We start from the raw sequence: 14,133 nt of genomic DNA, 5'->3' as shown, positions 1-14,133 counted from the left end.
AAGTGTCTCAGAAACTTTTGCTTGGCGAACCCATCAGCAACTTAGGAGGCCCGTGGTGGTTTATCAACATGTGGCTGAATGCCCATATGCACAAATGTTTGCAATGGGACTTCTTTGCCCAACAATTCCCATGAGAAATTACTGAAGACCACGTGCTTGGGGACGAGGAATCGGCAACACGCTCACCCCTCAATTTTGGTGAAGCCATAATTGTCCTTCCTGGAACAGAGGCCAATGAAGACCAGATCGACAGATTCTTCCAAAGCTTCTACAATGGTCTTTCTCATGATCATAGGGTCTGAGTACCTTATATTGACGAAGAAAATAGATTCCCCCTTCTTTTTAACTTTGCCGATGACACTCTGAATCAGGATAATGAACTCATGATGGCCATCATTACTCCCAGGGCAATTCCAGTAAACACATTTGGTAGCGGGAAAAACACCAACATCACGTATGAATTTTACAACCTATCGGCAGTATCCCGTCAATTGGCTTTTGGGCAACTACCAATCAAACTTTGTTTTGCCGATGTGATCAAACCCAGAGAAATAATCACCTACGGAACAGATTGGAGCAGGGTAGTGCGACTCTCCCCCGATGCCGATACTACAGATGTCGATATATCCGTCTAGACGCCAGTATCTTTCATCACCGAATCATATAAGCAATGGTGGCGAGAGTGGAGGGAACAACTGTTTGTAACATCTGCTCACACATATCGGCACATGATCGACCCTGAATACGCCATTCCCGATGACGCAGTAAGTTTTTTTAACTCCCTTCTGCTTTTTCCTTTCATATATCGGTAACTAACTTTCTCATGATAGGTTAACAACCCAGCACCATCTATGAGCAAAAGTGGAAAATCCTTCGATCTTCAGCCTGTTTCCCCGATATCACCGATCGGCTACAACGCCCCCACCTTAGCCGCTTTGACTCACTAGAAGACCCATGCCAAGACCATCACCTCCAAGTCCAAATTAGCTACAGCTAGGGCCACTCCATTGGCTACTGCTACAACCCTGATCAAGGCATTCAAGGTAACAACCCTATTTATTTCTACTCATGCCGATCACAAACTGTATTAACATTAATCATCAGGGTGTAAGAGCCGCTGCTGGATCGTCATCGGCAATTCCTCCGATATCAAGCACCACTACTTCTGACAAACCTTCAGAGGTATTCCTTTGATTTTACATTTTATCTGTTAAATATCATACCTTACACTTGTTTTGCAGCAACAAATGGGTACATCGGCAAGCGTACCAGATGTCCAAGCTCCACAACCAACAAGTGCCGATGCCCCCTAGCCAACCGTTGCTGAGGCTCAAGCAAAGCACAAAGCCTTAATAGATGCCGAGGCACAGCTAAAACGACAGAAGTCCATGTCAATCCCCACATCTGCCCCAATGTCTGCAATTCGGCTAGAATCAGTCGATGCAACTGAGCAAGCAGTTAATCCTCCTGTACAGGACATACCATCAGTCATCATACCCCAAGAGCCAACCACCGATGAGGCCACAGAAGATATCCCATCGGCAAGCTCAGCTGATCCTCCACATGGCATACTCTAGGCTGCTTCCTCTAGCCAAGTACAGGAAATTGCCTTGAAACAGGTAAGCCGATTGACCTAGTTGATTTATAATATTCATACTTATCCTTAACTAACCTCTTTTTCTTTTCCTCGAGAACAAGACTCCCCAAACAGCCTATTTTCCTTTACCATTGACGTTTCTGACGATGATGGAGAGGAAACAAGTTCTTCCCTTGCACTGGGAATAATATTGGCAGAAATTAAGTCTAAGTTGGAAGGTCTCCTGAACTTGTTACAGCAGGATACCGCCCAACTGGTAGATGATTCAGACCCCACAAAGGCAATTTTCAAAACAATCCGTGGCCAGGTCCCTGCCGATGTTGAAGAAGTACTCTTCCCAGTAGCCCATTTAGAAAGCCGCCAACTACAATATCAACGGGCTGCTCAACGCATTACCGATAGAGCAGCTCAGGCTCAACTCAAAGAAGAGATGCTACAACTGAAACAAATTGCCGATGAGAAGCACAAGGGCATCGGCAACTTGCAGACTTCGGGCGCTGAACTTAAGCAGAAAATCTTAGATTTATTGACAAAGAAGATGGCTCTATTGGCTGAATTAAAAGAAGTCGAGGCAGCCTTAACTCATGCTCAACAAGAAGAAAGCCAACTACCCAATGCCATCAAGGCCCTTCAGTAAGAAAGAGACATCCAGGCTCGTAAAGCCTTGGCCATGAAAAAAAACTCAAGCCTGTGGAGGGTGCTGCCGATGAAGACATCAAAGAAATGAAGGAAGCCGACCAGATTCACCTGCGTGCGATATTGGCTATCCAATCCCTGTTAAACTTGTAAATCTTGTCTATTGCATCGGCACTTTATGAGACATTGACATCCTTGTATAATTCTAGCCGATAGGACTGTTGTCGGCACTTATACTTTTATGCATCCATCCAGATACTAGGGTAATATTTCTTTAAATATTTTCCATTTAATGCTCTGGGAAACACGACCCCTTCGAGGGTTTCTAGAATATATGCGTTACCAGGAACAGACTGATTTATCTGATATGGACCTTCCCAATTAGGAGACCACTTTCCAAACTTTGAACTTTTAGTCCCAATCGGTAAAATCAATTTCCAGACCAGATCTCCATCGGTAAACTCCTTTACCTTCACCTTCTTGTCATACCATCTGGCTACTCTTTTCTTATTTTCTTCGATGCTAACTAAAGCCCTTAACCGATGACCCGCCACATCTTCCAACTCATCATTCATAAGAGTATCATAATCATCGGCTGTCAGCTGATTTTGAGAACATATTCACCTAGAGCCAATTTTAATTTCCCAAGGTAATACTGCATCGTGTCCATATACTAACTGATAAGGCGTCACTTTGGTTGCACCATGACATGGCATCCGATATGACCATAAGGCTTCATTTAATACTGTATGCCACCTCTTAGGATTTTCTTTAATTTTGCGCTTAATGAGTTTGATGATCCCTTTGTTAGAAGCCTCAGCCTGACCATTAGCTTGAGTATAATATGGAGAAGAATTTAAAACTTTAATTCCCATACCTACAGCAAACTCATCAAATTCTTCCGATGTAAACATAGTACCCTGATTGGTAGTGATAGTTTGAGGAATACCAAATCGGTAAACAATATGCTCTTTCACAAAATCAATCATATTAGCCGATGTCACCTTTTTTAAAGGAATTGCCTCAACTCATTTTGTGAAATAATCGGTAGCAACTAGAATAAATTTATGTCCTTTGCTCGATGGCGGATAAATCTGACCGATGAGATCGATAGCCTATCCCCGAAATGGCCAAGGTTTAATTATAGGGTTCATAGCCGATGCAGGCGCTCTTTGAACATTACCAAACTTTTGACACCCCTGACATCCTTTAAAATACTTAAAACAATCTTCAAGAATAGTCGGCCAATAGTATCCATTCTTTCTGATCATCCACTTCATCTTGAAAGCCGATTGATGCGCTCCACACACTCCTTCATGAATTTCACCCATCAAGTTTTTTGATTCATCACTGCTAACACATCTGAGTAAAACTTTATCTATAGTTCGATAATATAATTCATCATCGAGGAGCAAATACTTGGTAGCTTGGAACCTTATACGTCTTTCAACCTTTTTATATGGATCCTTTAAATAATCGACAATCTCCTTTTTCCAGTCATCGGTATCGACCACCGATGTTAGCACTTCCTGAATAGGCTGATACCCTAAAGCGTGCTGAGCTAGTCGATTAGCCTCTTTATTATGTAGTCGAGAAATATGTTCAAGACGAAAATCTCTAAACCCTTTCAACAATTGCAAACATATTTTATAAAACGAAATTAAAACTTCACTTCAGCATTCATAAATCCCAGCCAATTGATTTATAACTAGCATAGAATCACTAAAGATTTTAACAGCATCGGTACGTATCTCCTTCAGCAATTCTAACCCTTTCATCAAGGCTTGGTATTCAGCCTGATTGTTTGTCGACGTAACAACAATCGGCAATGAAAACTCATACTTCCTTCCTTGATGTGAAATCAACACAATGTCGATACCTGCTCCTTCACCACATGTGGACCCATCGAAGAAAAGTGTCCAAGGAGCAACCTCCAGAGAGTCCACTGTATTACAATGCTGAGTGACAAAATCAGCCATAACCTGCCCCTTAACTGCCTTAATCGATTCGTAACGTAGTTCAAATTCTGATAATGCTAAAATCCACTTACCGATTCTACCACTTAATATCGGCATCGACAGCATATACTTGACTACGTCGTCTTTACATATGACCGTACATTCGGCAGATAACAAATAATGTCTTAATTTGACACAAGAAAAGAATAAACACAGATATAATTTTTCGATGGCCGAATACCTTGTCTCAGCATCCACTAATCTTCTGCTCAAATAATAAATAACACGTTCTTTCCCTTTAAATTCTTGAATAAGAGCTGAACCGATAACGATATCACTAGTTGACAAATACAACCTGAAAGGTTTCCCGTGTTGAGGTGGAACTAGCACTGGAGGATTTGTTAAATATTTCTTAATTTCATCTAGGGCTAACTGCTGCTCCGCTCCCCATACAAATTCCTGATCGGCCTTTAATTTAAGTAATGGACTAAAAGCCTTGATCCTTCCCGACAGATTAGATATGAATCTTCTAATAAAATTAATCTTACCGATCAAAGATTGCAATTCAGTTTTATTGGCAGGAGCAACCACCTTGTTAATTGCATCAATAGACTTCCTATTGATTTCGATGCCCCACTGATGCACCATAAAACCCAAAAATTGATCTGCCGATACACCAAATGCACATTTACTAGGATTCATCTTCAATCCATGCTTCCTTGTGCAGTCCAGTATCTTTTGTAAATCGGCTAGATGTTTTGTGATATCTCCAGACTTAATCACTACATCATCAATGTAGATCTCCACTAATGTGCCGATGTATTCATGAAAAATAAAGTTCATAGCTCTTTGATAAGTAGCGCCGGCATTTTTCAAACCAAACGTCATGACTACCCACTCAAACAACCCTACATGACCTAGACATCTGAAAGCAGTCTTGGGAATATCTTCTTCAGCCATGAATATTTGATTGTAACCTGCATTACCATCCATGAAGCTGATAATTTGATGTCCGGCTGCAGTATCAATCAACAAATCAGCAATCGGCATTGGATAGCCATCCATCGGTGTGGCTTTGTTAAGATTCCTGAAATCAATACAAATACGAAGTTTTCCATTTTTCTTATAAACAGGAACCACATTAGAGATCCATTCTGCATATCGACACTACCGAATAAACCTTGCCTCAATTAATTTAGTTATTTCAGCCTTAATGTCAGGAAGTATATTAGGGTTGCATCGGCGCACTGGCTGCTGACGTGGCCGAAATCCAGATTTGATAGGTAACCGATGTTCAACTATCGATCGGTCTAATCTAGGCATCTCATTATAATCCTAAGCAAAACAATCTTTATACTCTTTTAACAAATCAGTTATTTACTGCTTACACTTGGAATCTAACTTAGCACTAATAAAAGTAGGTCTTGGCCTATCGCCATCACCAATATCTACTTCTATTAAATCATCTGTCGATGTGAACCCTTGACCTAATTTATCATCATCGGCAAACCTATCCATTAAAACTCTTCTTCAGAACCGACTGCTTGGATCGGTGGAATTTCATAATCAGTCACTCTAAGGAATTCTTTTTTCCAAACTTCTCCTGATATGCATTTAGTTCGCTCATAAGTATCTGATTCTGCCGATGCGATGATATAAGAAGAATCACCAGGAACAACCTCAATCTTATCCCCAATCCACTGTACGAGGCATTGATGCATTGTAGAAGGAACACAACAATTAGCATGAATCCAATCCCTCCTTAGAAGCAGATTATATACACCCTTGCCATTAATAACAAAGAACATCGTCGGCAAGGTTTTGCTGCCGATGGTCAATTCAACGCATACTGCCCCTTTAGCCGGTGACATATTGTCTTCAAAATTCTTCAGCATCATATCGGTTTTGGTCAAGTCTTGATCTCCCTTACCAAGTTTCCGATACATCACATAAGGCATAATATTAATCGCAGTCCCTCCGTCGATAAGTATCTTAGATACAGGCTGCCCATCAACTCTGCCTTTCACAAACAAAGCCTTAAGATGCTATCTCTCGTCATCAGCAGGTTTCTCAAAAACAGTCATCATTGGATCTAGTGTCAACTGAGCTACTTGATTAGAGAGAACAACTTCTTTCTCATTATCTGATAGTGCCAAAAACTCCATCGGCAACATGAATACCATATTAACATCCACCGATGGACCCTTATTTTTGTGTTTTACTTGCCACTGCTGATGACCGGACCTCTCATTGGAGGAATTTTCCTCTCGGTATAAATCCTCCTGATGCTCACGTTGCATCCTTCTTTTCTGTGTCTTTGTCAGACCCTCCGGGCACCATCGAGGAAACTTGGTCTTCCAAACCGGCTGATAACAGGTCCCAGTTGATTCTACATGGCGTATATTAGGGTCCCTGTAGAATATTTCTTCATCGGAAACTCTTGCGTTTGCCATCTCCTCAAGCTCCTCTTGATTTCTTGGAAAATATCCAGCGCGTTTACCAAGCCTTTCATGTACACTAAGTCTGCCCCCTAGCCGATCATGCACTGATGCTCTGCCTCTGATCGGCTCATTGATAAATAAACCCTGATTGCCAGGTTGAAATCTCCTTTCTGACCGATTGACCCCATAATAACCATTGCACTCAGGGCAATTTTCAACAGTTGGCAATTTAATACCTTCTTCCCAACAATGGATGAAAAACGGGCACCTCCAATGATTTTTATGCCGATACCATTCTTCCCGACGTCTCTCTTCTTGCTGTTGTCGATATCGGTCCTTACGCTGACGTCAATCCTCCTGCTGCCTTCGATGGGTAATCATAATGCCAGGTCGAGGAGGGTTTTTGGAACTACTGCTTTCTCCCAGCAAACCCTTACTTTTTGAATCATCGGTAGTTATCCGATGTTGGGGATCCACTGATGCATTTTTCTCAGCAGCTTCTGATGTCAATACCTTGGTCTTCCCTTTGGCCTCCAACATATTTGCTGGAAAAGGGTGTTGATCAATTTTCATCGGCTTCTGGGCCTTGGAAGTAACAAACTTAATTCTCCCAGATTTAATAGCCAATTATAACTGTTGCCTAAACACCTTGCACTCATTTGTACTGTGTGAAGTTGCATTGTGTCATTTGCAGTACAAGATTTTCTTCAACTCTTCTGCCGATGGGATCACATGATTAGGTGACAACTTAATTTGGCCCTCTTGAAGCAGAAGATCGAATATCTTGTCGGCCTTGGTGATATCAAAGGTAAACTTTTCTGGTTCTTTCTGACCAAAGGGACAAGATATCGGCTTTTTATTCTTAACCCACTCAGCTAAGCCGATAACTGGTTCTTCATCAGAATCAGAATCTCCTACTTCTTGAACAAATGATATTTTTTTACTTCAATTCTTTTTAGGCTTAAAAACCCTAGTATCTTGATCAGAGATCCTTTGCACAAGATGACTGAGGCTTTCAAACTCCTGAGAAGCATATCTGTCTTTAAGATGTGGCAATAACCCTTGGAAAGCTAGATCGGCAAGCTACCGATCATCCAGCACCAGACTGTAGCACTTATTTTTTACGTCTCGTAGCCTTTGCACAAAGCTTTCTACCGATTCATCATTACGCTGTTTCAATTTTACTAAATCGGTAAGCTTCTTTTCATGGATTCCAGCAAAGAAATACTTATGAAATTGTTTTTCTAGATCAACCCAAGTAATAATAGAATTTGGTGGTAATGAAATAAACCATGTAAATGCCGATCTAGACAAAGATGATGAAAATAATAGAACTCTTAATTCATCTCTGCTAGCTGCCTCTCCATATTGAATAATGAAGCGATTGACGTGTTCCATTGTTGATGTATCATCTTGCCCAGAGAATTTAGTGAAATCTAGTACCTTGTACCGATTTGGGAGAGGAATTAAATCATATGCAGGAGGGTATGGAGTCCGATATGAATAAGTATTGACCTTGGGCTTTATCCCAAACTGATCCTTCATAATTTCTGCTATCTTATTGGCCCAAAAAGCATCAGCCTCCTGCTGACGAACTGGCTGAATTTCTACGGGAGGTACCTGCTGATATCCCTCCACATATCTTTGTGGCCCACGATCTCCAGCAATCGACATATTTGCCGTTACTTGTGGTCCATTAACCTATTGGAAATGATTCATCGGTTGAGCTGCCGATGTTTGATTCTGGAAAACAGCTTGCACATGACCTTGTTGAATCCCTGCAACCTGCTGATTTTGCTGAACTGTATGTTGAACAGGTAACTGTCCTGACCAACCATTATTAGAATTTATCGGTACAAAACTTACCGATGGCTGGTAATTTGTTAACATTGTTGGATAATTATAACCAGCTTGAGGCATGAACTGAACCCCAGTTTGACTCATAACAGTGGCTTTCTGTTGCATCGGCAGTAAGCTTGCCGATGGACTTGAATTAGGTGTTTGAACCAAAGGCATCTGAAAACCTCCTGGAGTTGGTTGCACAGTAGTTGCTGTGGCATATTGAGGCACTTGAGCCATCGGCGAAACAGCCGGTGGTATAGGAGTTTTTCCTACTGCATCAAACACTTGAGGTAACCCAGGATTGAAAGCAGATGACTCCGGAGGCATACCATATCCCCACCAATTAGTAGGAATTTGGCTATTCTGAGACACAGGGCCTGACATAGCTGATGCCGATAGATCTGTATTAAGCTGAACTCGTCCTCCTAGTAGTACCGGATCTGATCGTATCGGTGTAGATTGAATATTAGGTAATCCTACCGATACTGGAGGAGAAGTAACTTCTGTACCTACAACGGCCGAGGGAGCCGATGGAGTATTGACAGATGCCGACTCTAGTTGGTGATAGGCAGGCCCAACGTAATGTGGTGACGCTTGTCCTTCTTTGAAAGTTTGAACCACAGCAATATGAACAGTATTGGACAGCACATTGGAATGATTAATCAAAGCATGATTTACTACAGAATTAACCATCTCTTGAAGTTTACCAGGATTGGAGTCAAAGATAACCTGCCGAGGCAACGCCAAATCTTACTTCTAGATGACTTATCCACTCTTGTTCAGGCTAAACGATTTCAGACAAAGCTGCCTGTATTCTTCTACAGCCTTTTCCATAGCCTGCCTTTGCTCTTTCTTAAGATCTTCTTCTGATACCACGATAATGTTCCCTGAATCGATCTCGGAATTGAACATATTGATCGGATTGATTGGTCCCACCGAGCGTGCCAAAAGATGTGTTGATGCAAAAGTGGATCTGCAAACACAAAGGGCTAATACCCGAATCGATATCCAAAGCGTGCCAGTCGATTTGACTTGTTAATCGACAAGGATGAAGATACGAGCACTTTGGTCCTGACAACAGCGATACGCCCGGAAGTCACGGCCAAGAGGTACTCACGCGGAACTCGAGAATCGTCGAAGGTCGCACTGAAGCTATGCAACTCGCCGAATCAATGAGAACTCATAAAAAAGAAAAAATATGCAAATTGACGAAGTCGCCGAAAAGTAAGTAGATGCAAATAGGAGTAAAAATTGGTTTTGATATTGATTGATTTTTTTATTACATTGCCCCTCACTCTATATTTATACCCTGATCTAAAGAGACATAACCAAACACAACTAGAACACCAAGTCCATATCTAAGGAAACACGTGACTCTTACATGAATCATACTCTAACAAATATAGAAAAGGAAATCAACTCCTATCTATTTCCCTGTCCGCCTCAATTACGATGGAAATCTCACCGACCTCCTTTCCATCGGCATACTTCCTGTTTCATCGGCAGTAGTCTTCAAGCCTTCCTTCATCGGCATCGACAATAACATCTCCAACCTTATCGGCAACGTCCGAGTCTAAATCAACCTTTCCATCGATCACCACCATTCATCGGCAACCATCTTTACAAGCTGATTTTCATCGGCTGTCAGCGTATACAGTAACTTTCCTCCTGCCGATTAGCCCACTCTGATCATTTTGACACGTGCAAAAAACGATATCAACACCTAGTACTACTACTCTGCTGCTGCTCAAATGAATAAACTCGTTCAGAAGACGGAACAATCAAAAGTTAGTACTAGCTTAGCTTAGCTTGCTGCTGCTGCTCCGTGTATACAATACAACAATAGATGCATGCATGCATTCCATTGCATGGACTGTAGTAAATTGTAGTAACCAATTGAAGCTAGCTAGCTAAGCCTTGTAGACGACAACAAAGCATGGGAGGATGGCCCTGGGGTTGAACACCAGCAGCTCCTCCAGGTTGGAGTACACCCCGGCCGATCCAGCCACCGAGTCGTACTCCTCCTCCTCGCCCTCGGCGTCGGCGGCGGCCTCCTCCTCCTCTGACACCGACACCGACACCGCCTGCTCTTCTTCCTTGGGCCGCTTCACCCTTCCCGCGATCACCCGGCACACCAGCATCGCCCTGCGCCGCTCTGCCGCCTCCTCATCCAAGCCGCCGCCCTCCGCCCCCGGGGCCACGGGCACGGCGTCGTGCGCGCGCCCGCTCGTGGCCATCGTCAGCACCCCGCCGTCGCCGGCGCTCCTGCTGAACCCGTCGCGGATGATGCCGCACGCGGCGCAGCCCCCCGAGGCTGCGGCCCCGGCGGCGTCGCAGAGGTGCGTGGCGCCGTTGAGGCCCAGCGAGCAGGCCAGGGTGGCGCAGTGGAACCGGAGCAGCTCGTTGCCGTCGGCGGTGCACCGCGGGTGCCTGTTGGAGCTGTTGTTGGAGTTCTTGGCCCCGATCGCCACCGGCTGCTGGCCGGCCTTGACGGCGTCGCGGTACTCCTCGAAGCGGGCCAGCGTCCTGGGCGTGTTGTGCACCTTGAGGATGCGGTCCACCTTGCACACGGGGCTCTGCTTCTTCAGCCAGCTCGACTGGAAGATGATCTCGATGATGTTCCGGCTCGTGTCATCCGCGCCAAGCTCGGACACTGCATATAAATAGCATGTTCGTTTTCACAGTTGGCTGTGGTCAGGTCAAACAACAAACATAAAGGGAACATTTCGGTTCTTGGCATTGCCGATTTGATGAACTCATCAAATCATTACCCCCCCCCCCCCCCCCCCCCCCCCCCCGTCATGTCAGTCTAGACTACTGTTGTATGGTCAAAGTCGCCGTCATGACTGGCTTGTCATGTGCTACAAATTAAACGATCTGGCCCTGTTCGTTATCGTCGGCTTATCAGCTAGAGTATTTTTCTCTCACGGTAAAACAGTTTTGGCCGGCTTATGTAGGCTTGTTGCCACGATGAAGGGAAAGCAATGCAGCAATTTTCAATTCAGAAATGTAGAAGCAGCTTTTGCTTTGCTCTCTACTGTTGCAGTAGATGCAGCAACATCGTATGCTTGCTAGCTAGTAGTCGTGGGGACTATAAATAAAAACATGAAAAGCAGCAAGAATAAAGTGCAGCTCTCACTTTCACACGACAGGAGTAGTAGAAGACAGCACAGATGAGCATGAGATGGGGCTGTGCATAGCAGCAGCACGGTCAGCACCGACCAAAGAACAACTTTGCCAGATTCGCCTCACTCTCCAATCTCCTCTGTGGTGATTCATGAGGAGGAACTATGATGGTTATTATTATGCCGGGGAGAAGAGGAGTTACAACCTAGCCTAGCCTGCTTTGCAAAAAGAGATTTGATTTTGGTTGGTGGATTACTCCATTTGTCTGATTTTCCTATTATTGTTCAGATGATATATAATTTTGTTGTTGTTTGGTTCTAGAAATAAAATGTAAATTATCTTTTAATTTTAAAAGCTGGTTGTGAAAATTTAGACACCTAAAATATAGCAACTCTATTAATTGATTCAATTGTACTCCATTAAGTACCAGCAAGAAGGAAGCAAGCAACCAACCTGCGTGCCTGATGGACTGGTGGAGGTGGAGGCTCTCCTGCCTGACGAACACCTCGCCGCAGTCGGGGCAGGGGCAGATGGTGGCGGCCGTGGCCCTCATGGAGGTGCTGCCGCTCATGGGGTCCACCACCATGTGGCACTCGTAGCACCCCGACAGCCGCCTCAGCTGCATGCCGGCCCTGAACGACGACCCGCCCGACGATGACGACGACGACCCGCCCCGCTGCAGCTGCTTGCTGTTGCTGCTCGCCGCCGTCGCCGACGAGCTGCGGCCAGTGCCACACTTGGCCTCGCTCAGGGGCTTCTTCACGCACCGCTCGCTGCTCCCGCTCACGGACGCGCGCCGCTTGCAGGGCTCGCCCGCCGACGCCGACGCCGTGCCGCCCATGATTTCCTCCGGCGGCGGCACGGGCACCCTCTGGTGCCTGCTGTCGCTGTCGTCCTTTAGCTTGCAGATGGACGGTGCGGAGCAGCCCAGCCTCTTGCTCCTGCTGCCGGTGCCGGTGTCCTGCTGCGCCCGCGGCCGCGCGTGGTGCTGGCCGTGGCCGTGGCTGTTTCTGCACGAGAGGAGGCTCTTGAGCGCTAACCTGTAGGACGGGCTCTCCGGCTCCGCGCACTGCCTGCTCTGCTTCTTCTCTGCTTTCTCCTCCTTCTCCGGCCTCTTCTTGGTCGTCGTCAGCTTCTTCTTCACCATGGTGGCAGCGGTGGAACTGGAACTGCTGCTGCTCTTCTTGGCCTCCCTGACGCCTACCGATCTCCCTGGTTCCACCATTGCGATCCAAGCTCTCTAGCTCACAACTCCTAGCCTTGTTTATTCTTGGGATTTCCCTTTCTTTATCTGTTCGTGTTGGGAGTTGTGATGAGCTAGTTCTAGTCTGCTTGAGAGGAGGAGGAAAGAAGGATTATGATAATGAAAGTGAAGCAAGGATGGACCATGCCACGTGTGTGCTGAATTGAGTGAATGAATGGTGCTTCTTCTGCTACCTGTCTTTCCATATGAAGATTGGCCGATTTTTTTTTTTATTTTTTACTCTTTTTTTGAAAAATATTCATATTTAGACCTTTGACTGTTTTAATTTTGTTTTTGACCCTGTGCTCGGCGCTGGCAGCCAAGCTGCCTGATCTAGAGCTGATATGGCACCAAGTTTGGTGCGCCGAGCTTGGCACGTCGAGCTCCGGCAGCTGGCGCTACCTTTTGGTCTTCGCACCCATCAAAATCAACTGTGCTAGTATGGTGGCCTTGGATGGTTACGTGACCGAGGTTTGAGTCTTTGAGCTGCTACTGGTACTAGCTGTTTGGGCAACGAAATCCAATACCAGAGCTACTCCACGAAGAGAGAGATGAGGCATGGCTGCATGGGCATGCAGGGAGTAAAATGTGTGACTTTCCCGTATTAACTAAATTAGCACAAAGTTGTATAATGGTGAGAGATAACCACACATTTACGTAACTCATGCATTAACTAAATCAGTACTAATAAATTTGTTGCTAGCTACGTACGAGGTTAAATTAGTACAAAGTTTCAATGTCGAATATTTTACATTTTTTAAAATAAGGATCTAGAATCAGATAAATAAAAATAATAGAAAATTAATTCATGTATGTTTATTTAGAAAATTAAATTAGCACGGAGTTTCAATGTCAAACGGCTCCACCGGTGGAGCTGAAGCCGTTTTAGTAAACGTTTAGTAAGCAGGTGAAGAAGCCCCGCCCCTAAGCAGCAGTTGATGCTATAGCTGTGCTTTTTCTCTCCCTGTACTGCAAATGCAGCAACCGAACACCCCATTATAATCCATATTTATATTGATGTTAAAAACGAATATTGAATCATTCAGATCTTTTAGGCCCCTTTGGAACGCGTGATTTGTTTCCTATTTTCCTGTAAATTTTCTATATAATTTCTGTGAAATTCCTACGTTCCTCCAAAGATATGACTGATATAGAAGACAATAAAAATCAGGAAAAGGACCCCATGCGCAAAAATAAAGAACAGGGTGCAAAAGAATGTATAATAAAACCATGATGTGAACTAGACACTGTGTTTGTGTTTGTATTATTTAGAAATATTATTTTGATAAA

At 44.3% G+C, this 14,133-nt stretch overlaps 1 protein-coding gene across 1 annotated transcript; it reads right to left on the bottom strand.

Annotated features, from left to right (window-relative positions):
• Window positions 1–9,840: 9,840 nt before the first annotated feature.
• LOC136497514 (uncharacterized) lies at window positions 9,841–12,991 on the bottom strand. Its single transcript, XM_066493348.1, has 2 exons — window positions 12,054–12,991; window positions 9,841–11,127 (listed from the first exon to the last, which is right to left on the bottom strand). The coding sequence occupies exons 1-2, from the start codon at window positions 12,823–12,825 to the stop codon at window positions 10,385–10,387; spliced, it is 1,515 nt and encodes a 504-aa protein (XP_066349445.1). The 5' UTR covers window positions 12,826–12,991; the 3' UTR covers window positions 9,841–10,384.
• Between the last annotated feature and the right edge of the window lie 1,142 nt (window positions 12,992–14,133).

Source organism: Miscanthus floridulus, chromosome 12 (genome assembly GCF_019320115.1).
Source record: "Miscanthus floridulus cultivar M001 chromosome 12, ASM1932011v1, whole genome shotgun sequence".
Taxonomy (NCBI): domain Eukaryota; kingdom Viridiplantae; phylum Streptophyta; class Magnoliopsida; order Poales; family Poaceae; genus Miscanthus; species Miscanthus floridulus.
This window is presented reverse-complemented; position numbering and strand designations above follow the sequence as displayed.